Genomic DNA, 25,703 nt, shown 5'->3' on the forward strand with positions numbered 1-25,703 from the left:
ATGTAGTTTTAAATTTGCATCGATATAAAAATAGAATCTGTCGATTTCAGTGTAAGTTCTTATGCATATGTACATAGATTTATGTGTATATTTTACAATAATCGTTTCATTTGTTAAGACACTTTTAGTACTTGGTCTCCCCGACGACAGTTTCCTATTCGGTATTCGCTATTTGCTATTTGCTTGTAAATTGGTTTTGTTTCAAGTAGTCATCGTCCCTCGAGGGACATCGGTTCCTTCTACAAGCTGGGCTTGGTCCGGAGAACGATCCGAAATCCGCATTGCCTCAAAGCTTCCCCCACTAATCCTCTGTCCAAGTCAAAAGTCACTCAAATTGTTCGCCAATGATGTCTATCTGTGTAATACTGCAATGCCCTCAAGAGAACAGACCTACTGTCTGCCCCAGGAAAAGAAAATTGAACGTTGATCCAGAGCTATCCCTGGAGACGGCCCACCCGGTGTTAGTGTTCCGCTGGAGGATTACTTTAGCAAGAATGTCTGTGTGCGGCACAGCTTGAGAAAAGAATAACACTTCTACCGGAATTGAGTTAAAATTGTATATAATATAAATGTGGAATGTACAATCACTTCGAGTATATGTAAATATTATAGTGTTCAAAAAAGAAGAGAACGTAAATTAGTATTGCTTTATTCCTAGGCCAGATTGTCGGTAAGCATGGTGTCCTTTCATCCGTTTCTCGGCACCGTTCCCAGGCGGTGCCAGTCGCAGAGCTCCTGTCGCAGATCGTGCTTGGACAGGTCCAGCTCGAAGCCGCCGAGCAGCTCGTTCTCCTGCAGCGTATCGTGTGTCCAGATGGTGACCTGCAGTCGACGCTCCTGAATGATATTGAGAGGCATGCGGTACTCCAACTGGTGAAAGGGAGAGAGAAGAGGTTCCATAGAGTTCCTGGGACAGCGAGACAAAAAAACCACTCACCGTTTCCATGAAACTGGGAACACACGTCTTGCGCACAACTTTGGTCTTGCGTTTGGTCTCCTTTTTGGGGTCCGGTTTTAGGTAGCACTTCACATACGTGTTGGGCTCCTGACCGCCCTGTATCATGGGCAGCCCTTTGGCGTGGTGTATCTGGAAAGCAAACACAGGTCAAGGGTCAACGGTCAAGGCTCAAGGCTCTCGAGTCACTGGTGTACCCACCATCACAGTAAGTACGCCGCGTTGATATTGCAGCGATAGTCGGATCTGTCCAATCTCATTGGGGTTATCCCGCGACGGCTTTCGCTTGTCCTCTGCAAAATACAATCAATAAATATCCGGTCAATCAATTTTGCGACAGAGAGTGCCGTCCTACCCTTCATCTTGGGCATCTCCAGCTTGGCCTCCTGCTGGTCGCGCAGCAGCGGATGGAAGAACGTGTAGACCAGATCGGAGTGGGCTATTTCCTCGGCCGCATCGAACAGCGATTTCAGAAACAGCTGTATCAGAGGTAGACGTTTTTCAGCCACGGACTTGATGTTGGAGCGCCCCACATGCACGCCGGCCGGCAGACTGAAAGACAAAAGACACCAGATTGCAGATTAAACAGATGGAAAGAACCGGCTGAGTATTTAAGGGGAAGTATTTAAGGGGAAATGTGATGGGTCGTTTGTGATTTTTTTAAAGGCATTCATCAATTACCAAACCGTACGGGCTTCCCAGGGTGCAGGGTGCTGGGTGCTGGGTGCAGTAGTGCTGACAAATCAAAATAAACTCATACATGTGCATTTATTGTACGGCCGATTGCTTATCAGTGAGCGCGGTAGTACGAGAGGTTACACCGCTAATAGCCTGATAAATCGGTGACTGGGGCGGTCTGATTTCGCTGTCGTGTCGCTGCGAGAGCACACCCGCTCGGAGTGGGCAGAGAGAGAGACGCATAGAGAGAGAGAGTCGGTTGGCGCTTGATATCGGCCCGAATCGGGGGCCGATAAGCAACATTCGCGGCAACGGCAGCAGCGGCGGCAACGTCAACGCTCAATCAGTTAACGAGCGAGCGGGCGCTCAGACGAACGGAACGCCAAAAACTGAAGAGCTGGAGCCCCCGAGTGCCGTCCGCTGTCGCTGGGTCGTTCGATTAGCGACGTGGTGAAGTTATGTACATATGTAAGCGTATATATTCGGCCACAACAACAACGGAGGAGACAGAAATTCGTGCAAAATTCGTGAAATCTGCTGAAATGCCAGCCCCAGCAGCGTAAGACAAAGCCATGGCTCAGCTCGAGAATGTGGGTCAAGGTAAGTTCTATCCCAGATGCCCCGCTGCCCCGATCCGTCTATAAACTCCATCCTGCTTCAGGTCGGCATGCCGTTGTCGGCCCCATGCTCGCCTCCGCCATGCTGCTCGTGGGCCTTCTCTTTGCCCTGCTCGGCATCAAGATCTGGGGCTTCCGGCGTCGCCTGACCTTCGATCGCAGCGGCGGCTCGTCCAGATCATCCCCGGCACAGGCCCAGCAGGCGCCGCCCCGCTATGCAGCCCAGGAGTCACAGGTGCGTATGCGACGAGTCCGGGACAACGGCACAAAGAGCTGCTGGACAAGCACGTAAAGGTTAATGCGATACCCCGATAGCAGGGCTAGTGCCAGTGACAGTACAAGTGCCAATGCTGTACCCCCTGCTGATAAGGCACGGCAAATAGAGGAGTTTGCAGCTCGCAGGTGTCTGAAAGCGCAAGGCAGAGATGGGCGCGTGAGGGGAATGCAAATCGCTGCTAAAGAGTCAACTTTCACTCAATCGAGTCGATAGAATGTTGGTGTGTTTATCTCTCGAAATCCAAAACGAACGGGGGGGGCTGGGGGCCCCGCTCAAGAATATATATTCTCAGTTTTGGTGCGCCTTTAGAGGTGTCCGAATAGACGGCAGAGTGGGGCTACTCATTTTCCAACGAAAAGCTGTGCGTGCCTCATCGCATGGGAGCTGGTCTGTGGGCATTCGAGGGGCTCCAAAACAGCTGAGTCCACATTCACAGCTGATGCACACACATCTGAATGCACACACGTTCCCTGCCAATGCAATGGCGATGCAATTCTCCAAAAACTAACACACTTTCAACGCTTCGATTCGATTGAATTCGATTCGATTCGATTCGATCCGATTGCAGGTAAACGGCACAGACAATGCAGTCCATGGGGTGTTCCGGCAGCGCAATCTCGAGGAATTCGAAAGCTCGTGGCCTTCATCGACTTCAACGGGTAAAGACTGTGAAATTGTGAGACTGTTTCCCCCACTAACTGCCATTCCATTCCACTCCATTCCATTCTTCCACAGTCAACAGCTACTTGGCGGGAAGTGTGCCGAACCTTCGAATGGGAGAGCCAGCCGAAGTCTTGTACCGGGCACCGCCCCAGACACAGCGTCGTCGCCGCAAGGAGGTGCTCAGCGCCCACTCGGACAGCTATTCAGCGCCGCCCACCCGCATGCCGCCCTCTCCGCCCACACGGGCGGTGCCACCAGCAGATCTGGCAGTGGCCGTGGCGCCCGAGCCGCCCAGCGAACTGGGAATGCCCAACTTCGATCACTTTGCGGAGAAGTACGCACTCATTAGCGCAGCACAGCAGACAGAGGATGCGGCCAGGACGACGCAGCTGAGGAGCAAGGACAGCGGGCGCTACGTGAAGTTCGATCCGGTCGATGATGTGCCCGAGCTTCTGACCCCCGAAGACGACCAGGGCGGCACCTCATCCCTCTCCGTGACAGCTGTGGTGCACCGCGGGGCCCCCCCCGCCGACGAGCACGAGTCGGAAATGACGTCCAGCAGTCAGGAAGCCGGCGATCAGTCCGCGGACTCGGCATTCGTTGTGGCGGTGATTGCGGGCAGTCCGGAGGCGACAACCCCACCGCAAGCGACACTTGGACGTAGCCTCTTTGACGACCTGGAACTGCCAAGTGGCGAGCAGGACCCAGAGTTTGTGCGCATCCGCTCCTCTTTTGTGATGAACGAGGCGGACATCTTGGACCTGCCTGCGGCGGGCAGTCCGCCCGGCTTCGGCAAGAGCATCGAGGAGGACTGGGAGAACTGGGAGAACCTCGACGCCGTCGCAGAAGTGCCTGAGCCCAACTGGGCGCTGCACCCCGGCGCCCTGGAACAACTTCCCCCTGTGGAAACGACCCTCAGTGAAGCCACCCTGTCGCTGGACAACGTGGAGCAGCTGCCCCCCGTGGAGACCACACTGAGCGAAGCCACTCTGGCGCTGGACAACTTAGAGCAGGTAGAGGGGCTGTTCCATCAGCTGGAGCTTATGGAGCCAGCTCCACGTGGGCATCCGGAGGCCCCACCAGATCTTCAGTCGGTCGAACCGCCGCCCTACGACCCCGGCCCGCTCTACCTGCCTGACTACGAGTCCCTGATGCAGCTGGAGGACTCGCGGGCCAGCCACACCTTGCCCAAGTACACCGAGGCCGTGGGAGGCGAGCGATTTGTGAGCAGCATAGAGGATCTGTATGCCGAACTGGAAACGAACGGAGGCACAGGACCGAGCAGTTCTGAAGCGCCGACAAATGGAATTGACAATTTCGAGGATCTGTGCCAGGAAATGGCCGTGGCCGGGGCCGTGACCGTGGCCGAGGCCGAGGCTGAGGCACCGCGACCAGCACCTCAGCCTGCTCCGCGCTCTACCAAGACCAGCACACTTAATGTCCGTGGCGATGCGGCTCCCCTGCCTTGCTACCATCCCGAAGAGCTGCCCGGCTCCAGTTCCAGCGAGGACGAAGCGCCCTCGGCACCGAGGCCTGCCCAGCGAAACCCACGCACGCTCAGGGTGCGCTTCGACGTGGAGAACCTGCAGTACTACCAGTCCGCAGAGGTAGTCGCCTCGTCGAGTGGAGAGTCTGAGGAGGATCGCCCTCCGCCGCGCCCCATGATGCGCTCGACCATATTCGAGCCGGAGCCGGAGCCGGAGCCGGGACCGGGGCACAACAGTGTGCCAAGCCTGTTCGGGGCACAGGTCTCGCAGGAGGACAGCAGCGACGACGAGGCCTTCGGACGCGCCATCAGCCAGCATCGCACCATGACAGCAGCACTGCGGACAATGCAGAACGATACGGATGCCTAGGAACAAGACCTGCCCATCCGTGTCCGTCGATTTCCTTAGCAAATACAGTATTTTATGTGTAAATTTAATGCCTGCTGGCTGGCCCCGGCCCTGGCCCTGGCCAAGACCCAATAACGAGTATGTACTAGCATGTACGATTATATGTGTACATTTCAAAGATAAGTTGCCATACAATGTTGACTATATTATAATAATAATAAACAATATAGCAGGAAGTAGCATAGGAGCATAGCCTTGGAAGATAACAACAAAAAAGAGCGTCTCTAGGCATTTCACAAGATAAGCAAAGGTTTTGAAGCCGAATCGGAATCAATTTTTAAACGTCTAGATAAAGAGTCTGATAGATGAACACGTCTGTATTTCGATAAAGCCACGATAACATGCAAAAACAAGAACAAGAAAGAGAACAAGATATGGGGGACAAAGCGATAGATATATGCACTGTCAGAGGAATGGTTCCAATGGGAAATATACATACATATGTATGGATATAGTCTCTCGCACCCAAATGACTCCAGCCCGACCCCAGGCAGACGCGCTAGCGGAAAAAGCCAACGAGAAGGCCCGAGAATGCAAGAACAAAATACATGTAGTACATATGTACATCAATACACTGCTCGCCGGCTCGTGAATGGGACTAAGGATCGATGCACATTGCTCTTCGTCTCGTGAATGGAACGAAGGTTCGGGACAGGCTCGGGAAGGTTCGAAGTCGGGACAGCGATTGTACAAATAAAATACATGAGTGCGTGACGAGTCGTCGAGGCCCCGAGAACTGCTCCCAAATTGAAAAGGTGTGCCCACCGCTACTTTAGTTGTCCCTGATTACGCAGGCATAAGCCTCTAACATGGTCTAAGGATCTATCTAAGCTTCGGTTGACTTTTGTAATACTACCAAGGGATTCACTTAGCCTGCAGACTCACCTGTGAAGTTTGACCAGGGGAAAGTGCATGCACAGCTTCTGATGGAACTCGGTGAACTCGCGATACGAGCGGAACAAGTGCGTGGGATCCGGCTGTCCGTGCCGCGTCACCTGCAGTATGTACATGTAGAACTTCTCCATGCTGTAGTGCTTCTGGAAGCGCACCACCTTGACAATCTTCAAGCGACCATCCTGCTGCATGCTATAAAACGATACAAGTGATTGGGTTTTAGTGCATATACATATCATACATGGACAGGCTCCGGTATTCCGATTTACTTTTGAAAGTGCTCCCGGGTGCACCCGTTTTCGTTTTTCAAAACGGACAACAAACCGAATCGTAAGAGTAGAAGCACGCAAATAGATGGCTTATTGATGCCTTAAAGTTATACGACACCATTTCCAGAGCAGTTTAGGTTGTGCCTTTTCTTAAAAACCATTTCGGTTTTACCCAACCCCATTTTGCTCTGAAGTAACTGATGTCTGACTAACAACAGTTGCGATTACGATGGTGATGGCGATTGCGATTTGATCGCAGCATCGAATTGCATCCGATTGTTATCGGATCGTCGCTGCAGAGTCGTTTCTGCGCGTAGCAGGCCAAATTGTGCGCGTAACCGCACTAGAGAAAATTTAAAAACTTAACAACGGGGGCGAAAACGGGAGCACCCAAAGCTAGCTTAAACCGGAGCCCGCCTGATAGGACATGTTCCAGGTGGAAGCGGTCGAGACTCACGTGTATTTGCGCGGCACGAATGAGAGCAGCTCGCCGGTGCCCTCGTCGGCGGTGAAGCGCATCTGGGCCAGGTTGTGGAGAAAGAAATTGAACTGGGTGAACCAGCTCTTCAGCGATGATTGGATCATCTTGGCGAAGGTGGCCGCCGCCTCGGGATTCGACTGCGACGGCAGCAGGGCACGCCGCACGTAGGTAACGGCATTGGAGTTGACGCCCGGCATGCCGGCCGTGGCCATGTGGGCCAGCGTGTGCAGCAGCAGGTCGGCATTCTTGCGCACAATGTTGAAGGCCCGACAGCACAGATCCACAAAGTAGTGGAAGTCGGTGGAGGGCTTGTCCCCGCCGTTTATCACGTACGCCATGTCCGAGGTGAGCACAAACGGAGTACGATCTCTGCGGGCGATGAATACGGATCAGAATCAATACACCTACACCGATGGGAGAGCATCTCCCTCTTACCTCTTGAAGTTGCCAAACATCTGGGCATCGCCCAGGAATTTGCCAAAGTCAATGTGGAATAGATGCCCCGAGGTCTTCAGCATGATGTTGTCGTTGTGCCTGTCGCAGATGCCCAGCACGTAGGTGGCCACGCTGTAGCCGGCGCAGGACAGTGTGAAATTGCGCACAGCACTCTGGTACTCCAGGGGACTGGGATTCTGCTTGCCCAGCCACTCGGCTATGGGGCGATCCTTGAACGAGCCGGTCAGGCCGCACTCCACCTGGATCTTGCGCAACGTCTCCGCCTCGGAGACGAGCTCGATCATGCCGCTCTTGTAGCCAGTCGGCACGCAGTTGAAGGTGACCATCTTCAGGTCGAGACGCTCGGCCAACCACATCTTGTTCATGATGCGAATCAGTTGAATGGTCAGCTGGTCCTGCTGCAGATCATCGCCGCACTAGAAAGAAGTCAACCACTTAGTACCAATCACCGTGAGGCCCTCTCGCTCTCTCTCGTGGAGACTACCTTAAAGATGGCTGGCAGGGACTCGGCATCGGGTCCCACGAAGGTGATCTTCAGCGGCAGTGTGTTGGAGTTGAAGTAGCTGCAGTTGCGCACAGCGACGCCCGTCACCTCCAGCTCTGGTCCCAGCGGCAGGCAGGTGGGCTTATCCAGCAGATCCTGGTGCACCTCGTCCATTCCGGCAGCCAGGCTCTTTTGCCGCATCGACTCTTTGGACTCCTTCACAGACTCCGCTATGGTCGTCAGTTTCTGTGGAAGCAAAATCAGGGTAAACGGTCTAGATGGACACAATGGAGCTGATGGACGCCTACCTGACACATGCGGTGCTGGTACATGAAGCGCTGAAGCATCTTCTCGCCGCAGATGGCCATTAGGGCGCGCAGCATCATCTTGCTGCGGCGGTAGTAGCGCGCCTGGGTTATCTGGCACTCGTCGTACTCCTGGTCCACCATGGCGGCCCCAATCGAGTTGTGCGGATCGTCGGGCAGACTGTGCACCAGCAGCCAGTACATGTGGTGGGCGAATCGCGGCGACTCGAGGCACTTGGCCAGCAGGAATCGGGCCATGGCCGAGCCCTCATAGGTGTCGTGCTTCAGGGACTGAACCAGCTGCGGCAGGAAGTCCACCAGCTGGTCGTTGGGCATCTTCGAAATCCATTCGACGGCCTTCTCCCGCACCTTGGCGTCCGGATAGCGGGGCAGCAGCAGCTCGAGCGCCTGCAGCGGCGACAGTGGGGCCCACGAGTGCAGCAGGGCGTGCAGATCTATCAGGTTCGCGTAGTCCCAGCTGTGCGCGGCGTGCAGGACCTTGGGCAGCGCATTGGGATAGTTCTGCAGGTACAGACGCTTCTCCCAGAATACTTCGCGTCGCTCGGTGGCCCCGGTGTAGCCCAGCTCGGCGGTGTCCAGCAGCTCCTCCTGCAGGTTGGCGTCCAACGAGGCAAAGTCGTAGCTGTGGGCGGAACCGAGACTGTTAGAAGACTGTGCCGAACTGGCCGAGTCGAGGCCACAACTCACTGCGGGGCTGGCTTGGGCACCTCCTGGTGCTCCGGGAACTCGATACGCCCTCCATAGGGCGGCACCTCGATGCTCAGGACAGGACAGAAGTCGGGATGTGGGTGACAGCCGCGGGCTGGGGCCGGGCCCAGCATTTTGTCAGTGGTTGGGGGCCACACGGACAGCAGGTAGGGGCCGCAGATCATCGCCCGCTTAAAGTCGAACAGCTGTATGGAGCACCAGCCCAGCTCGGTGGTCACCTGCCGCCGCTCGCCGTTGGGCTCCGAGTTGGGCTCGTTTTCGCTGGCCGCCTGCTTGCCGTAGAGGACAAACGTGACCCGCGCCTCGCGCGGCAGCGTGCATATGGGGTGCTGCTCGAAGGTCAGCCAGGCGCTGAAGTTGAGGCGCGGGAACAGGCCGCCGCTCGTGTCGTTCGAGCAGCTCAGGACATTGGGTTTCGACAGCAGCCGCGTTCCGTAGACCAGCTGCACGCACAGCGAGTAGTCATCGTACTTCCAGTTCGGCGGCGGCCTGTGCAGACAGTTGATGCTCACCACGATCGGCTTTGACACGCACGAAATGGGGATGGGTGCTGGAATTATAGACGGGATTCAATTGGAATTAGGATTGGCTGAGAGCAGATCCCGGGGCACCACTCACTTGTGGCGTAGTCCAGCGACTTCACGGAGAATGCCACCCGGAACACATTCGCATAGAGCTCGACCAGCTCCTGCACCGCATCGCGCAGGCTATTGCACTTGACCTTGATCTGCTCGAGCAGGGAGCGCGGTCGCATTGTGACCTGGGCGTAGTCGCCGTAGTCGCTAACGATCTCCGGATTGCTGGCCCCCGACCCAGCCGCATACTTTGTCTGGGCATCCTCGCAAACGCGCTTCAGGTCGGCCACGCAGCGCGCAATGTCCAGGGTGTCGATGGAGCCGAGCAGAGCGCAAATGGCCTTCACCGCCTGGACCACGCCCGAGCAGCTGACCACGCTACGGCCGGAAGCGGGTGGCGGCGGGTCAGCGGCCGACTCCAGCTTGTCGATCTCCATCTCGAGCGTCTCGATGAGTATCATCATGTTGTCGTAGGTGACAATGGGCACCACCTCGTTGGGGAACAGCTGCTCGGGCTGCAGGTCCGCGTCGTTCACGTCGTCCCGCTCTGAGCGCGCTATGGCCTGCATGTTGGAGGCGGTGCTCAGGCACAGACCCAGGTGGACGTCCTTCTCCAGCTGGAAGCTGTTGTGGACACTCTCCAGTTGGCTCAGCCGCGAGGTGGGGGCCAGCCACTCCAGCAGACCAATGGGCTGAAAGATCAGATGGGCACAGATCAGCCAGGGTACAGATTGAATGAAACAGTGTAGAGACACTCACCTTGACGACATAGTCGGTGACACTGCCCTTCACCTGACCCTCCAGCGAGGCCAGCGCCTGGGCTACCACCTGCGCCACCACGGAGTCAACTGAAAAGGAGAGGAAAGGGGTAATGCGAGCATTGGGGAGAGCCACAATACTACCACTTACTGTCGCAGGTGAACGTAACCGGGGTCCCATAGCCCTTGACCTGACCCTCGGCAGCCGCGGCCGATGTGGACAGCGCATGCTGCTGGAGGGTGTTCAGAGCCGGATGCACAATCACCTTGATGCTGGTGTCCATCATGTAGTGGTAGTTGAACTCTGCGGCCACCACATGCCCCACATTCGTGGGCGCGTCGTCGTGCGGGTAGCGCGACCGCAGCTGCTTGACCATGTGGTAGAACTCCAGCAGCTCGGGATCGTCCGTGCGCTGGTCGCTAATCAACTCGTAGAGCCGCGTGCACGTTTTCCGCCGGTCGAGCACCACACGCGCCGGTATGCTGGAAGTGTAGCTGTCTGTCAAGGCCGTGGGCTGGTAGGGCTTCGAGGCCGTCAACGCTGCCTGGACCTGGGCGGACTCGTACAGCTGCTGGTTACGCGGCGGCAGTGGCGGCGGCGGCGACACACTGCCCGATCCGTTTTCGGACAGACGCAGCCGTTCCTCCACGGGGGCCTCCGCCTGGCACAGCGACGTCGCCGACGAGGTCGACGGCTGGGCCAGATAGTCTTGTCGCCAGCCAATCAGGCTAACGTTCGGACTGGCGGTGGCTGTGCTCTTGTCCCACCTGTTGACCGCCTCGTACATGGGGTCCGAGTACTGGGTGCCGCCATCGCCGCTGTACAGGAAGTCGAACGGATCGTACTCCGCATAGTAGGAGGTGCTGTCCGAGGCACTGTCGTTTCCTGCAAGTAGCGAATGCATGATCAGTCGAGTCCAATCCCAATCCCAATGCCAAGTCCCAAGTCCCAATCTGACACACAGAAATATCGCACGCAGTTATGCAAATGACACTGAGGCCTACACACGGTCAGCGTCCGCGAGAGTCGTCCGGGCTCATCGTGTAGCCAAAAATAAAGTCCCCCAATCGGTCCCCCAAAAAACACAGTGCAAGACACGCGAATGGAGAGAACTAACGTGCGGCACTGCCGATCGGAGAACAGTTCGCAAATCTACGCTAACAAATCCCACATTGGCCGCGCCATCGCTCCCATCGTTCCCATCGCCTAATAGCTAATTGTGATTGCTGTCATACACGGCCCGCTGGGGGTCGCCCACGCCGCGTCTGGCCCCGAGTATAGTGGAGGTTCCAGATCCGAATAATACTGCTTCTCGCAAGCCCCTTCGGATGCCCTGAATAATCAGGAAACTCAAGTGAACATGAACGTGAACGCAAAGATACTGTTTTGCTGATCTGCTAATTCTTTCAATCGAACGATCACTGTACACAGCATATCGCATACGTATTATACATATTTATACATATCTATACATATGTTCCCCCATAGCTCATTCGGTTTGTGGGGGATCTCGACATCCCAAATGTTTTCCATCATGTGTTTCATGTCCCACAAAAGGGCAAGCCCAAAATATTTCAAGAGGGGGCCACAAATTATATTTCAAACTTATAATCTGTTTCCAAACCCCGGAACGGCAGCGGAGTGTGCAACTTGAGATATTCAACAAGTGGGAATGCCATTAGCAGATACTCCCACTATTCAGATAAGTCGCAAAACTATGCAAAAAATATATTCTCACAGTGGGAAAAGTTCCCAAAGCACTACTGGCTTTATAATTTAGTTTTGTAATTGATCGTTAATCGTTTGATACATTTTCAATCGATTAATCGCTTGTTTATCGCTTGGTTCGATTTGTAATCGGGGCCACAGGACAGGAGAATTACCAGGGTGCAAGAAAAAATAAAAAAGAAAACAAGAATCGGTTCAGAGTTAGTGACAGCAGAAGGTCTTGCAGAAAGGTGCCCGAAACCGTGTTGTTAAAAGGTTAGATATCTCTACCCCAATCCAATCCAATCCAATTCTATATCTCTAAAATGTAATATATAAATACATACATATATGCTCAACGGACGGATACATAGGATACTATAAGAACATAAACGTTAAATGATTGAAAGTTTTAGTACTATTTTGAAAGTGGGAAACGACGGGCATTGGTAGCAAGGCGGCAAGGCGATGTTTAATAAAACAACAAGAGACTGGAATTTGTTCAAGGAATTGTTTATTTGTTTTTGTCTCACAAAATGATACACGATAGAACTAAACATATGTATGTATTTATATTGGTAGTTGTATATGTATAAATGTAGCAGCAAGTCAGCAAATCACAATCTGTTCATTCCGTAATACATGGTAAAAAACGGGAAAAAAAAAGAAGGAAGTGACTTCAGAATAACCCAGTATTCTTGGACATTGGAGCACTCCTTCATCGCTCCATCAAGAGGATGGATAAATCACCGATTTGTGTTAAGTTTTGAAACAAATTTGATCTTATGGATCGATGCGGATCGGAAGCCAAGTCCAATCGTATTTGGGTGCCTTCCGCTGGGTGTGTGATGTGGTGATGGCACAAGGCACAAAGTCAGCCTTTTGTTTAAAAATAGTGTTTACATGGTGTATAAGTAAGTAGGTGGTTCTAAGTGCGTGCTGCCTAAGACACGAATTTGTTTCTTTCACTGATTCCGTACCGAAACCGAGTCCGAAACCCAACCGAACCGTACCGGACCGTACCGAAACCAGTTAGATGGTGGTGTACTTGTTGTGGGTTGTGTAAAGTAGTTTGCTTTGCAGTAGTTTGCTTTGGTAGTAGTACGGATAGTAGTGTAGTAGTAGGACTTTCAATTAAAATTGGGTTACTTTTGCGACACTGCAATACAGAGAGAAACAAACAATAACATTCAGTTTAATTCGTATCCAAGTCGAGCAACCACTTGCTACAAACGATCTCGAGCTACAAAGGATGTTGGCCCCGACTGGGGAGAGGGATTGGGTTTGGGTTTGGGTTTGACATTGATATTGATATTTTTTGAAGACTGTTTGTACATTTACCCCGAATATAATGCTATTCACCCACCAAATATGATTTTAAACTAGAAATATCTATCTGTCTCTATCAGTCTCTAACAGGATTGCAGTTCCCAGGAGAGTAGGTGGATTGTGGTATGTCTGATTAATACATAATTGGGTTTGGGGCTTACCAATGTTCTCATTTAGCAGGGGATCGAATGCCTCCAGTACACTCACACGAGAGCTGCAGGAGCACAAGAGAGAGAGAGAGAGATTATGATGTTAGAAAAACCGAAGCAAGGGGGAAAACTGTGTTTAGACGATAGTGATACATACTAGTCCTCTTGGTTGAGGTCTATCAAATCGTTACCAGTGCGTTTGGGAGGCTGCTGTTGGCCGTTGGAATTGGTGCTGGCGCTGGTGTTTAAAGGCACTGGCCGTCGGGGCTTAATGTTCACGCCATTGGCTTCGGGATTGGAGACAGGATTACTGGACGGGTGGTGGCTGCTAAGGCTGCTAAGGCTGCTCGCTGGCACGGCGGCTGGCGTGCTCTGTGGCCGCCCCAGATCCATGTGGGTGCTCGCTCCCTGGTAGACAGGCCCAAACCCGAATCCATGGGACTGTGGGTACTGCGGCGGCATAAAGGCAGCCGAGCCAGGCACAATGGGAGCCGTGTACGGTGCCACAACCGCTCCGGGATAATAGAGGTAGGCGGTGGGCACCGCCTGCACCGGCTGCACGGCCATTTGGTTGGGCATGCTGTAAAGCCTCTGCAGCTCCTCGTTGCTTAGCGGCCGCTGTTGTGCATGAGCCGCGTTCTGGTAGGGCACCAGTTGCATGCCGCCAGCTGTTCCCACGATTCCATACGGCGGCGGCTGAGGCTGAGCCTGGTGCTGCGGCTGTGGCTGGTGGTAGCCGTATTGCGCGGGCACCGAAGCAGTCGCCGCTGCCACTGGCCCCATCGGCACCAGCGCCTGCGAGTGCGAACTGGGTGGCTGCATCCGCTGCAGGTCCTCGATCAGCCTGTCGAAGGTGGTACCGCTCTCAGGCTGCTTGCTGGTGGGACTGGCGAAGCAGATGAGGTCGTTCTCGGATACCTGCGCCGGTGGAGTGCGTGAACGTTCCACATTGCTGGCCGCGGCTGCCGTCGTATGCACCTCCGAGTGTCGGCGATGGGTGACGCTCTGACTACGTTGCTGGGCATAGTAGTCCCGCCCAGAGGCGCCGCTGGGCACCCCCGAGTGGTAGCCAGTGCCGTACTTCTTATGCCGCCGGTAGTCGTCGAGGGCCTGCTGCTCCAAGCTCAGAGCTGTCGCTTTGGCCAAGTCATCCTGAAATTGCCTGTCGTAGTCGGTTTGGCCCTGGTTTGACATATTCTCCCCACAGCAGCAGCGTCAGTCCAGTGATGTTGTCGTTCTCGTTGAATTCTGGAAAAACAACTGAATGAAAACTGCTTGGAATTTGTTTTTTCTTTCAATTTCAACTTGTTTTGTCCAAATTCTATGTGTACTCTCACTCTCTCCTTTGCCGAACTTTAGCTCCGACTGTCGTGTGCTTTGTTTCTCTTATCTGCCATTCGCGTTCGTCGCGATAACGGAATCGGATGATAAAAGTGATTATGCCCTGTAAAGGAACCAGTGACACCGGTGGGTGCAATGCGTGCGTGTCGCTGAACAGAGGCCAGGGGTGGGAAACAGGTGTACCTTCTGGCCCCTAATGACAGGTGTCTATCGGGTATTGATAGACACTGAAACTGCCATCAAAACTACAAAACTACAGAGCAGAGAATAGGGAATGGTAGCACCCCCCTCGAAGCACTCGAAGAAAGAGTACGTCATTTAACAAATTGATTGCAGGTTTTTGGGAAATTAGAAAGAACTGATTAAAAGCATTCACCACTCCGTTCTTGGATTTGAGGAACAGTTGTTCGAAGACTAGACGAGGACTAGATATATAGCCATGTACATATATTTTTAATAGTGTTTGTAGCAAACTTTTGGTTCCAAGTGATAGCAGAACAATTTGATATACGAAAGAAATGAGCATTGCATGAACGTACTGTGTGTATAATTGTGAATGTGATAACCGAGCAGAAACTTCGTATTGTAGTACTGCGGCTATATATATATATATGTATATATATATAGAGCAAATGTGAACATGAGCACATCAGAGGGAAGTACTGCAATCGTATTCCATGACCACAATCATAAATTGTGTGAATGAATGCTGCGAGTGTGGCTTCCCTCATTCACACAATACTCGCACAGCGGATGGAAAAAGTATTCTCACAATGAAGGGAACAAATTTCTTGCTATTTGTCGAACAAATGTTTTCAGTTTTATCAGCGGCATTTAAAAGCATTTCTGGAGTCCACTTTAAGCCAGTTTTGTTCTTCAAGTATTCCGATCGGCCAGTGTACTATTTTGACCCACTGTACGGGAGACGGGGGAACAGCTGTTCAGCATAAACACAGATGCTGAACGTACTCACACGCGCCCACACACACACATGTACCGTTGAATGCGAAACGCAAAGGAGCAGAAGATAAGAGAAAACAGCAACCGGCAAGAGACGCAAAAAGAAAGAAAACCTTCAGCTACGGCGGCGGCAGGCGGCAAAGGTTAAGGTAAATCAATAAGAGCGCACACACACGCAAAATAGCAACCAAATGAATTGATTCCAAATAAATTGGGCCGCTTTTTGTTGAAGAGCGGCAAAATGTAGAGCAATAGTTTTGCAAATTTCAAAACTAGTAGACCCACACAGACACACACACACACGACAATGAGCATAACGAAGGGAGCAAAAGAGATGGAGGAAGAACGAACACGATAATGGAGTGCCATTAATATGCATATACATAAGGGATACATATGTAGGTATTAACGTTTGCACACACCTTTATTTGGCACTCTTCGTTCTTCTTCATTTATTCTTATTCGCTTGCTCGACGGACGCCACTTACTTGCTTTCTTAGGTGTCACCTCCACCGATGTTTTCGGGTGTTGTTTCAGTTATTCCGCACAATATATGTACAGCCGCCCTCTTGGAAGTTTTATGTACAGAGGAGGAATTGAAGTGCTTCTCTGTCTTTTGTTATTCGCAATGGTTTATTTCATTGCTTAACGTCTATGCTGACGCTGAATTAAGGTGAAGTTGTCTCCCACACACCTACCGACTAAATCCAAATGAATACGAAAGGCGTACACACACACACACACACGCACAGACACAAGCGATGACAAAAACGGAATGAATATACAAAACGTAAGCGGAATACGCGAAAATACTGATTAACTTGCACTTTGTTTATGCGTATGTACTTGCACTACAACATATTAATTACATTATTAATAAATTACATAAAAACACTCATTTGTTGCTGCCTCGCTCAGGCAGAACACACAAAAATAACACGGAAAAACACAAAACGGAATGCAACAAGCTAACAACCAGTGTGACCGCGGATCTACCGTCTGAACCTCTGGAATATACCGAAAAGTACCGTCTCATTTTTTATATATACCGTGAATATGTTTAAAAAAAAACACTTATTTTTATTTATTAAAAATAAAGGTAACCGCAGTTTAATTTTTTTGAGATCATTCTTTTCTTTCTTGCTTAGTCTTAATAAAATAATCAGTATTTTCCTTTATATAAGAAGGACTTTTTAATGGAAAAGTATTTATTTTTTTCCGTTTAAAATTTTTGCAACCGTTTTTGTCTGTTTGTATTCGACAAATCTCTTAAAATTGGTTTTAAACACAATGGAAATGGACCAATGGAGGACTGCGGAATGTTAGTAGGAGTACGCACTGCAGAAAATGCGATAATCCATCGAAACGCTGGAACATCTCATCTGCAATTGCCCGGCATCTCACGGGCAAGGGAAGATGTCTCCAAGAGGATTACTAAAAAAAAACTAGTAATTTTTGGCCACCACGCAGAGGGCCTTCAGGAGGCCGGGCTGCAGCACATGAGACGACGTGCCACCAGTAGCTGAAAAAGGTATATTTCTGTTGTTGTTTTCCATGACGCCACACAATTTTAATAAACTAAATTATAAAATACAGACAAATGCATATTTCGAGCTAGTTTTTGAATGGAAATTACCGTTCCAATCATAATTCATTGGGTTTGTTTATACTTTAGGCTTGTATAGAATAGGAATTACAAACCCGTACCGAATCCATTATTGAATTTCGATAGCAAGGCTTCCAGGTCTGGATCCATTATTTTGCCATTATCCATGGCCACCTTGGAATCGTCGTCGAGGCCACCTGTCAAGCCGTAATCGACATCGTCGGCTGACCCGGACACGTTGTACATCCGGCGATAGGAGGCTTGGATGTTGTCGTCCAGCATGCGGTCGACAATGTCGCTCTGTGCCTCGCCCGGCTCCGTTCCGGCAGCCGTTTTGAGCATCATTTCGGCATTGCTGAGCGGCATGGGGGGTAGGTGGAGATCCATGTTGGTCTGACCTTTCGATTTTCGGTCAATGCGTAGCGCCATCTCGGCACTCTCCGACCCCATCTTGCAGAGCGCGCATCTGCTCCGGAGGATCTGCTTCTTGAGGTTATGCATCGCAATGCGGTCCTGGGCGAGAAGCATCCGCTCCTGGGACAACTGCGCCTCCTTTTCGCTGAGGTCGTGATACCGTTTGCCCAGAAGCTGCAACTTGGCCTGCAGCAGTTGATCGGCTTCGCGTGCCTTCTGCTCTGCCATCTGAGCCCGACCTGTGGCCATCCGATACGAAGTCGTGGACTGCGCGAGCTCATCCTCCTTCAGGTTCAAATCGTTCTCCTTATCAGCAAGAAGGCGCTTCCGCGTCTCCAACTCACGCTGCAGCTTGTGGCAGCGATCCCGCTCCTGGCCGGCCCGCCTGATAGCCTCCTGCGCCACCTTTAGCTGGGCCTCCACCTCCACACGATCCTGGTCGAGGTTGCCGTGCTCCTGCAGCCTGTGCTTCATCTCCAGCTGCTGCCGCTCCACAGCCAGGTGGGTGCGCTCCTGCTGCAGTTCGTGGTGCAGCCGCTCCGTATCCGCCAGCTGGATGGCCTTGAGCTCCTCAACCCGCTTCTCGTCGCGCTCCATTTGTTCTCTGTGGAATTCCTTTTCGCGGTCGAGGGCCTTCCGCTCGGCCTCCAGGCTGGCCATGCGCTGTCGCAGCTGCCAGTTCTCCTCCGCCGAGTCCTTGGAGAGGCGACCCAGCTGCAGCTCCAGAGTGCTCACCAGCTCCATGAGTCGCCTCTTCTCCTCGTCGGCCGTGTCCTCGTTCATCTTTAAGCGGCGCTCCTGGTCGGCCAGGCGGCGCTCGCGCGCTTCCAGCAGTCGTTCCCTGTCCTGGCTGTTGCTCATCCCATCGCGCAGCTCCTGGAGGTTGTTTGAGGCAAGGCGGAGCGTTTCCAAGTAGTTTCCATGGTCCTGCACCGACGACAGTTCCACCATCTTGGCCTGCCGGATGCCCTCGAGATCCATCTCGTGGGAGTTGCGCAGCTTACGCACCTCATCCTCGTGGTCCTGCCTCAAGGTGGACATCTGCTCGACGTAGTCGGCTTTCTGTTTCTCCAGTTTGTCGACAAAGTGCTGCCGCAAGTCGCTGTTTTCCGTCTTCAGTCGCTCCTCGACCGCGGCCAAGTGCTCCTCCAGGACTTTCAGCTGCTTCCTGCAACCAAATGGAGCCATCAGAACGTAGACAGGGGATCATGCGGCTACTTACTTGTACGAGGACTCGATCATTTCGATTTCCTGCTCGTAGTTGACCTTCATGTTGGCCACTAGCTCCTCCAGGCGCAGCTTCTCCAGCAGATTTCGCTTCGACTCGGTCTCCAGCTGCAGCTGCTGCATCAGCTCTTGTTCCTTGTGCTCCTCTCTGCTTGCTGTTTGCTGTTCCGACTCCTGCTTTTCCAGCGCTGGCTTTTGGACAGGCGGCAGTCCCTCTAGCTGCTGGACGTGCGCGGGCTGCGCCATCATCAACTGGATGTGCATGCTGATGCGCTCTTGCTGCCCTTTGATGTGCTGCTCCATCTGCTGCTGGCGCTGCAGCTGTTGTTGGATCAACGCCTGAAACTTTCGGTCCTGGGCCTCCTGGCGGCGCTGCATCTCCAGTAGGGTGCGCTCCTGGCTCTTCATTTGCGCTGCTATGACCAGCTGGCACTCCTGCTGCTGCAGCGCATTGAAGTTGGAGCCCGTCTCCAGGTTCAGGTTATTCAGCAGAAGGATATTCTGTGTGACCGGGTTGACAGCAGGTCCTGTGGCAAGAGGTAGCTCTGACGTAAGGTACTGCTCTGCCTCGTCTGGGTCAGACATTCGCAGGATGTCTCCAGAATGCTTAGGAGCTGACGCTCCTGCTGCAGGTGCTTCAGGGCTTTCAGCAGGAGCAGCAATTTCCTTGGCAGCCTGCTGCTGAACGGAGTGCTGCTGCGTCGGAGTGGAGGGTCGCTCCAGTTCCACAGCTGCCACGGATGCTGCAGCGGCCTCTAGGCCAAGCCAGTCCGCTGTCGTTCCCCGCTTCTTGGACACCGGCGTGGACATCCCTGAAACTGTGGCGTTCGTGTCCTTGCCGAACAGCCCGAGAGGATCTGCATTGACGGTGGCCGATTGCGCAGAGCTACGCCGTCCAGTGGAGGTCTTGGGGCGTGCCTGCGAGTTTTCCGTGGTGGTGTCTGTCGACTGGCGGGATATGGACGGCTTCGCAGTGGCCGGACGCTTTGCGGCATCGCCGCCGCTCAATATCTCATCAAATATGTTCTTTTTGGGCTCGGCGACGGCCAGCAAATCATCAAACAGATTTCTCTTTGATCCTCCGCTTTTGGGGCGCTTGGGGTCAAAACCCAGGTCATCATCGCCCGCGTCGTCGTCGAGTGAGAGGGAAGGCTTCTGTTTGACGATGAGCGGAGTGCTCGTGGCATTGGGTTTTCCCTTGGTGCCCTGGCCAGACGTGGAGGGGCTTTGTACGTCCGCCTCCGTTTCCTCCTGTATGCCAAAGAGATCTTCCAGTTTTCCTTTAGCCTTCGCGATTTTCGGCGGTTTCTTGTGGCCAGCACCAGCTGGGTTCTCGAAGAAGTTGTCGTTGTCTAAGCTGTTGTCGCTAAGCAGGTCCGCCAATGGGTCGTCGTTGAAATTCATATTTTATTTACTCAGATATTCCCAGTTGATTCCAAAAAAAATTACTAAAATCAAAAGCAAAACGGTTGCCTAGGAACGCATCTGCCGATAATTATCGCCCCAAAATATCGATATTTTCTGGCACTGATATATTCGCATCGCTAAAAACAACGACAGTCCGTATTTTGATGTCAGATTTGAGGTCTCGGCTTTTCGTTTTAGTTGTAATATAAGAATTTGTCGTCTATAATGAGCAATATTTACATCCAGGAGCCGCCCACCTCGGGCAAGGTGCTGCTGAAGACCACAGTGGGCGACATCGACATCGAGCTCTGGGCCAGAGAGTGTCCAAAGGCATGCCGCAACTTCGTGCAACTATGCTTGGAGGGATACTACAACAACACTGTATTCCATCGCCTGGTGAAAGGATTCATAGTGCAGGGCGGCGACCCCAACGGCGATGGAACCGGAGGCGAGTCCATTTACGGGCAGCCGTTCAAGGACGAGTTTCATTCGAGACTGCGGTACACGCGCCGCGGCCTGATGGGAATGGCCAACTCGGGCAAAGACGACAATGCCTCGCAGTTCTTTTTCACGTTCGCAGAGACTCCCGAGCTTCAGAGCAAGAACACACTCTTCGGCAAGGTCACAGGCGACACAATCTACAACATGCTCAAGCTGGAGGACGGCATAGTGGACCACCAGGAGAGGCCCATGCACGCTCATCGAATTCTATCCACCGAGGTACTCACCAATCCCTTCGAAGATATTGTGCCGCGAGCAATCGCCAAGGCCGAGAAAAGCAAAAAAGTCAAGAAACAACGACAGGGCGTTAAGTAAGTGTGCATCGGTTTCTTTTCTGATTGGTTTGATTTGGGTTTCAAATGATCCATTTGCTGCAGAAACTTTGGGCTGCTTTCGTTTGGAGAAGAGGCCGAAGGCGACGAGGTGGAGACAACCGTGTTCGTCAAGCAGAACGCCGGAAAGGCCAAATCGCTGCACGACGTCACAGATGATCCGAAGCTAAGCAAGGAACCGATTCAAGTGCCCAAACAGGAACGTGCTGATAGCGAGGAGCCCTTGCCGAATGTCGATGAGGAAAGTGACAAGGCTACGTCTTCAACTGGCAAATTCTCCGACCTCATCAAGAAGAAACTATCAAAGACTGCCAAGACAGATGCCCGTCCCCAGAAGATCACCAAGAGTGTCCTTGTGGAGAGTGATCCGGAGGACGAGGACGTCCTAATGACCCGAGAGCAAGAACAAAAACTTAATATCTCTAAAGAAAAGTACGTCTCATCAAGATACTAGGTTCTTGCGTACTTTCTAACCAATTTAATCTTTGCAGAACCAAGATTCGCGAAGAAATTGCTTCTCTTAAAAAGCAATATCAGATGGACAAGATCAGCAAGGACAAGCTGGCCAATGGCCCGGAGAAGGCTCAGAAAGAGTCACACATTAAGGGCGGCAGTGAAAATCATTATATCAATGACTTTATTGAGTCGAAGGAGATATACACTGCCAAAGGAAAGCTCCAGCCAAAAGGACAGTCCAGGTGGGATCAGTTCTTGTTATGTTTTTGCCCCTCTTTCATTCGTCTTGTGTTTTTGTTATCAGGGAGGAATTCACACTAAAGTTGTTGGCCAAATTCCGTACCAAAGTGGCCAGCTTGAAGCACAAGGAGGGCTCTGAGGACGACGAAGCAGTTGGAGATGCCGAACCAAAGGAGTTCGACAACGGAACAGTTGAGAAAGAGATAGTTGGAGACGACTGGCTGTCGCACACATTAAATTTTAACAGCACAGCTCCCGTCCTGGCAAAGGATGCGAACAGCAAGGGCGACGATTGGTACGATGCCTACGACCCTCGCAACCCCCTCAATAAGCGCAAGCGCGGGGCCAACAACACCAGCTCTCCTAGCAAATCAAACTTTAATAAAAAGAAGTAAAATACATTATTCCTTAGAAACTATCGAGTACTTGTACCATTTGAATTGCGGTTATCGGAAACACATCGAGAGGTATCGATACCTGGTGAATATCGTAATCGCCTGCCGACAGGCAGCAGCAGCTGAAACAAAAAAAAAACGTATTCAAGGTGAAGTAATTGGCTTAAAAAATACAGGTAATTAAACCGTTGTTGCAACACCATTTCGCCCCATTGTCCCATAACAATAGGGAAGTGGCATTTTAAGCGAGTCTCAAGAGTACAAGTGCTTGGGGCACTGGGAATGTTTTCTTCAGGATGGAATTATTGATTTTATTCGTCATTTGTTTTTCGTCGTCGCCCCAGTGACTGCTTCCACTTCTGGCTAGAGTGCGTGGAGAGGGAGAAGCAGAGGCAAGGCTGCCTTAGTCACAAGAGCAAAAAAACACAACAGCTGCGGTTATGAGTGCGAAGAGCAGGCGCCCTGGCACCGCCAGCAGCCAGACACCCAACGAGTGCGTCCAGGTTGTGGTGCGATGCCGACCGATGAGCAATCGCGAGCGATCCGAGGGCTCGCCGGAAGTGGTCAACGTATATCCGAACAGGGGCGTGGTGGAGCTGCAGAATGTGGTGGACGCCAACAAGGAGCAGCGGAAGGTCTTCACATACGACGCGGCGTACGATGCCAGCGCCTCGCAGACGACCCTCTACCATGAGGTGGTCTTTCCCCTGGTTAGTTCGGTGCTGGAGGGCTTTAACGGCTGCATATTCGCCTATGGGCAGACGGGCACTGGCAAGACCTTCACCATGGAGGGAGTGCGCGGCAATGACGACTTGATGGGCATCATTCCACGAACCTTTGAGCAGATCTGGCTGCACATCAATCGCACCGAGAACTTTCAGTTTCTGGTCGATGTCTCCTACCTGGAAATCTACATGGAGGAGCTGCGCGATCTGCTGAAGCCCAACTCGAAGCACCTAGAAGTGAGGGAGCGCGGCTCCGGCGTCTATGTGCCCAATCTGCACGCCATCAACTGCAAGAGTGTCGATGACATGATCCGTGTCATGAAGGTGGGCAACAAGAATCGCACCGTGGGATTCACCAACATGAACGAGCACAGTTCCCGGTGAGTATCGGCGTCAGAGTATGGGATAGACAGAGATAGAGTGATACGTCTTTTCTTTCATAGCTCACATGCCATTTTCATGATCAAGATCGAGATGTGCGACACCGAGACGAACACCATCAAGGTGGGCAAGCTGAATCTGATCGATCTGGCTGGCAGCGAGCGACAGTCGAAGACAGGCGCATCTGCCGAGCGGCTGAAGGAGGCGAGCAAAATCAATTTGGCCCTCTCCTCGCTGGGCAACGTGATCTCGGCTCTGGCCGAGAGCTCACCCCATGTACCGTACCGCGACTCGAAGCTGACGCGTCTGCTGCAGGACTCGCTGGGCGGCAACTCAAAGACGATTATGATTGCCAATATTGGGCCCTCGAACTACAACTACAATGAGACACTGACCACGCTGCGGTACGCCTCGCGGGCCAAGTCCATCCAGAACCAGCCGATCAAGAACGAGGATCCGCAGGATGCCAAGCTGAAGGAGTACCAGGAGGAGATCGAGCGCCTGAAGCGTCTGATTGCGCCGCAACAGCAGCAGCGCAGCGAGAAGCAGGGGACAATCAAAAAGCAGCGCGTCAAGAAGCCCAAAAAGGAGCCGATATCACAGGAGCTGATAGGCAGTGCCCTGCAGGCCTCATCCGCGGATCTGCAGGTGGACGAGGACAGGGACAGCGATGGCGATGGGGCAGAGTCCGAGTCGGACAAGGAAAATGAGGCCGAGGTGGCCAAGTCCAACGAAGAGCTAGAGCGTGAGCGCGTCGAGAACGCAAAGCTGGCTGCAAAGCTTGCCGAACTGGAAGGACAGCTGGTGCGCGGTGGCAAGAATCTGCTGGATACCTACAGCGAGCGTCAGATCGAGCTGGAGAAGAAGCTGGTGGAGATTGCGGAGCGCAAGAAGCGGGAGATCGAGATCCAACAGCAGCTGGAGCTGCAGGAAGAAACCACCCTGGAAATTCGAGAGCGCAACGTCTCACTGGAGCAGGAAGTGGAGCTGAAGAAGCGCAAGCTGTCCAAGTGCTATGCCAAGTACCTGGCTCTGCAGCAGGAGCTCAATGACTGCAAGCACGACCACAACCAGGACCTGCGTGAGCTGGAGATGGCCCAGAACGAGCTCGTCAAAGAGCTGAAGCGCCAGCTGCTTATTATTGACAACTTTGTGCCCATCGAGGTGAAGCAGCGTCTCTACACACAGGCCAAATATGACGAGGAGCAGGAGGAATGGAAGTTTTCCTCCTTTCCTCTACCTCTGCCGCCGTCCGGAGGAGATGGAAGGCAGGGCTACAGGCGCCCCGTTTCCCATCCCCAGCGTCGACGGCCCACGTCCGAGCACGCCCTGCAGGAGGCCAAGTCCAATGCGCCCAGCTCTCTGCGCTTCAAGAGCGAGAATATAGTCAGCTACGAGCTGGAGATGCCATGCCGTACCACCCAGGAGTACCGCACGCCCAAGGTGTCCGCCTCGCTGCAGGCGGTGCTAGCACAGGCCATGCAAACGGGCGGCGACGACATCGATATTGTGGACTCGCACACCAACTCGCTGCGCAGTCGCCTCGAGAACATCATCAACGCCAACTCCAGCTCCAATGGGGGACCTGGCTCTGGTGCTGGACCGCTGGCCGCCAACACTGCCGGCAGTGGCGTCGGCTCCATGCCCAATGTACGCAACATAAAGTCCAGCCGTGGTCTGCCCAGTGCCGGAACGGCTCTCGACTCCAACCGACGTCCGCCCACGGGTCGTATTCCGGCAAAGAAGCCGGCTTCGGCCTACCCGAAGGCACGCGGCCTCGTTAACAAGTAATCGACACGTGCCGCCATACGACTCGAATCTAACCAATCTCATTCGAACAAGCACACTAACCAAAGTATTCATAGTCACACAAGGACGGCAACGTCATCGCAATATGTACAACCGATACGCCTAGCCCAATCTCCACATTTCCTCTCACATTTCTCCCAAGCGCTTTGTAAAAGTTTCCTTATTGTTTGAAGACTCACCCACCCTCACAGATCTGTTGTATTATAGTCAGAGCTGATGCCACATACTCGTAAGTCTGCATCAGAGCAGGGTTTTCCCGCTTTCCTTAATTAATTGTGTTTTTTGTTTTATTTTTTTTCTTGTTTGTTAACGACTCTTATTATTTGTTACTGAATTATTTATGTATTAGGTGTGCGCATGCATGTGCTCACTCTCGCTTTAGTTTGCGGCGTTTTCTTGGCGCCTGCATTTAGCGGCCTCGCGGCCAGTCATTCATTTACCGTGCAATCTACGCTTAAGTTCAACTGCTTATCAACAGTTTATCGTTTACTTAGTAAAGGATCCTTAGTTAATCGTACGAACCAAATAAAGCCACACCATAAACACTGCGACAGGTTTTTGTATCTTAATATCGGGCTATCAATATCCGTGCCATGACCATGAATGCTGTGGATTCAGGCAGGGCTGTAATTAGTACTTAAGAAGTCGGTTAGACGGTTAGCGGAAGTAACAATGGTGTAAAGTTTC

General features: G+C 52.6%; 5 protein-coding genes across 9 annotated transcripts; 3 read left to right on the plus strand and 2 right to left on the minus strand.

Annotated features, from left to right (window-relative positions):
• Nucleotides 1-543: 543 nt before the first annotated feature.
• Nucleotides 544-16,506, minus strand: Pi3K68D (phosphatidylinositol-4-phosphate 3-kinase catalytic subunit Pi3K68D). 4 transcript variants are annotated; one of them, XM_001352749.4, is made up of 16 exons: nt 16,012-16,506; nt 13,380-14,470; nt 13,235-13,287; nt 10,188-10,922; nt 10,038-10,126; nt 9,322-9,970; nt 8,683-9,253; nt 7,978-8,617; nt 7,670-7,915; nt 7,165-7,601; nt 6,706-7,098; nt 5,971-6,171; nt 1,311-1,507; nt 1,157-1,248; nt 938-1,087; nt 544-870 (listed from the first exon to the last, which is right to left on the minus strand). In XM_001352749.4, the coding sequence occupies exons 2-16, from the start codon at nt 14,414-14,416 to the stop codon at nt 688-690; spliced, it is 5,673 nt and encodes a 1,890-aa protein (XP_001352785.3). In that variant the 5' UTR covers nt 14,417-14,470; nt 16,012-16,506; the 3' UTR covers nt 544-687. The 4 variants fall into 4 exon arrangements, with proteins under 4 accessions (XP_001352785.3, XP_015043853.2, XP_033241128.1 ...); XM_015188367.2 differs by having other exon boundaries at nt 13,380-14,482; XM_033385237.1 differs by lacking the exon at nt 16,012-16,506 and adding an exon at nt 14,528-14,658.
• LOC4812599 (uncharacterized) lies at nt 1,909-5,277 on the plus strand. The gene is made up of 4 exons (XM_001352750.4): nt 1,909-2,233; nt 2,295-2,485; nt 3,096-3,186; nt 3,263-5,277. Exons 1-4 carry the CDS (start codon nt 2,206-2,208, stop codon nt 5,044-5,046), a joined length of 2,094 nt encoding a protein of 697 aa, XP_001352786.3. The 5' UTR covers nt 1,909-2,205; the 3' UTR covers nt 5,047-5,277.
• Nucleotides 16,507-17,042: 536 nt separating the features above from the next.
• On the minus strand, nt 17,043-20,273 carry twy (fas-binding factor 1 twitchy). Its single transcript, XM_001352748.4, has 2 exons — nt 18,766-20,273; nt 17,043-18,711 (listed from the first exon to the last, which is right to left on the minus strand). The coding sequence occupies exons 1-2, from the start codon at nt 20,172-20,174 to the stop codon at nt 17,217-17,219; spliced, it is 2,904 nt and encodes a 967-aa protein (XP_001352784.4). The 5' UTR covers nt 20,175-20,273; the 3' UTR covers nt 17,043-17,216.
• Nucleotides 20,274-20,316: 43 nt separating this feature from the next.
• LOC4812225 (spliceosome-associated protein CWC27 homolog) lies at nt 20,317-22,125 on the plus strand. Its single transcript, XM_001352747.4, has 4 exons — nt 20,317-20,989; nt 21,056-21,442; nt 21,502-21,708; nt 21,771-22,125. Exons 1-4 carry the CDS (start codon nt 20,403-20,405, stop codon nt 22,099-22,101), a joined length of 1,512 nt encoding a protein of 503 aa, XP_001352783.3. The 5' UTR covers nt 20,317-20,402; the 3' UTR covers nt 22,102-22,125.
• A 49-nt stretch (nt 22,126-22,174) lies between these two features.
• Nucleotides 22,175-25,567, plus strand: Klp68D (kinesin-like protein 68D). 2 transcript variants are annotated; one of them, XM_015188366.2, is made up of 3 exons: nt 22,175-22,277; nt 22,446-23,206; nt 23,270-25,567. In XM_015188366.2, exons 2-3 carry the CDS (start codon nt 22,542-22,544, stop codon nt 24,996-24,998), a joined length of 2,394 nt encoding a protein of 797 aa, XP_015043852.1. In that variant the 5' UTR covers nt 22,175-22,277; nt 22,446-22,541; the 3' UTR covers nt 24,999-25,567. The 2 variants fall into 2 exon arrangements, with proteins under 2 accessions (XP_015043852.1, XP_001352782.1); XM_001352746.4 differs by lacking the exon at nt 22,175-22,277 and having other exon boundaries at nt 22,297-23,206.
• The last annotated feature ends 136 nt before the right edge of the window (nt 25,568-25,703 follow it).

This window comes from Drosophila pseudoobscura, chromosome X (genome assembly GCF_009870125.1).
Source record: "Drosophila pseudoobscura strain MV-25-SWS-2005 chromosome X, UCI_Dpse_MV25, whole genome shotgun sequence".
In the NCBI taxonomy this organism is placed as follows: Eukaryota; Metazoa; Arthropoda; class Insecta; order Diptera; family Drosophilidae; genus Drosophila; species Drosophila pseudoobscura.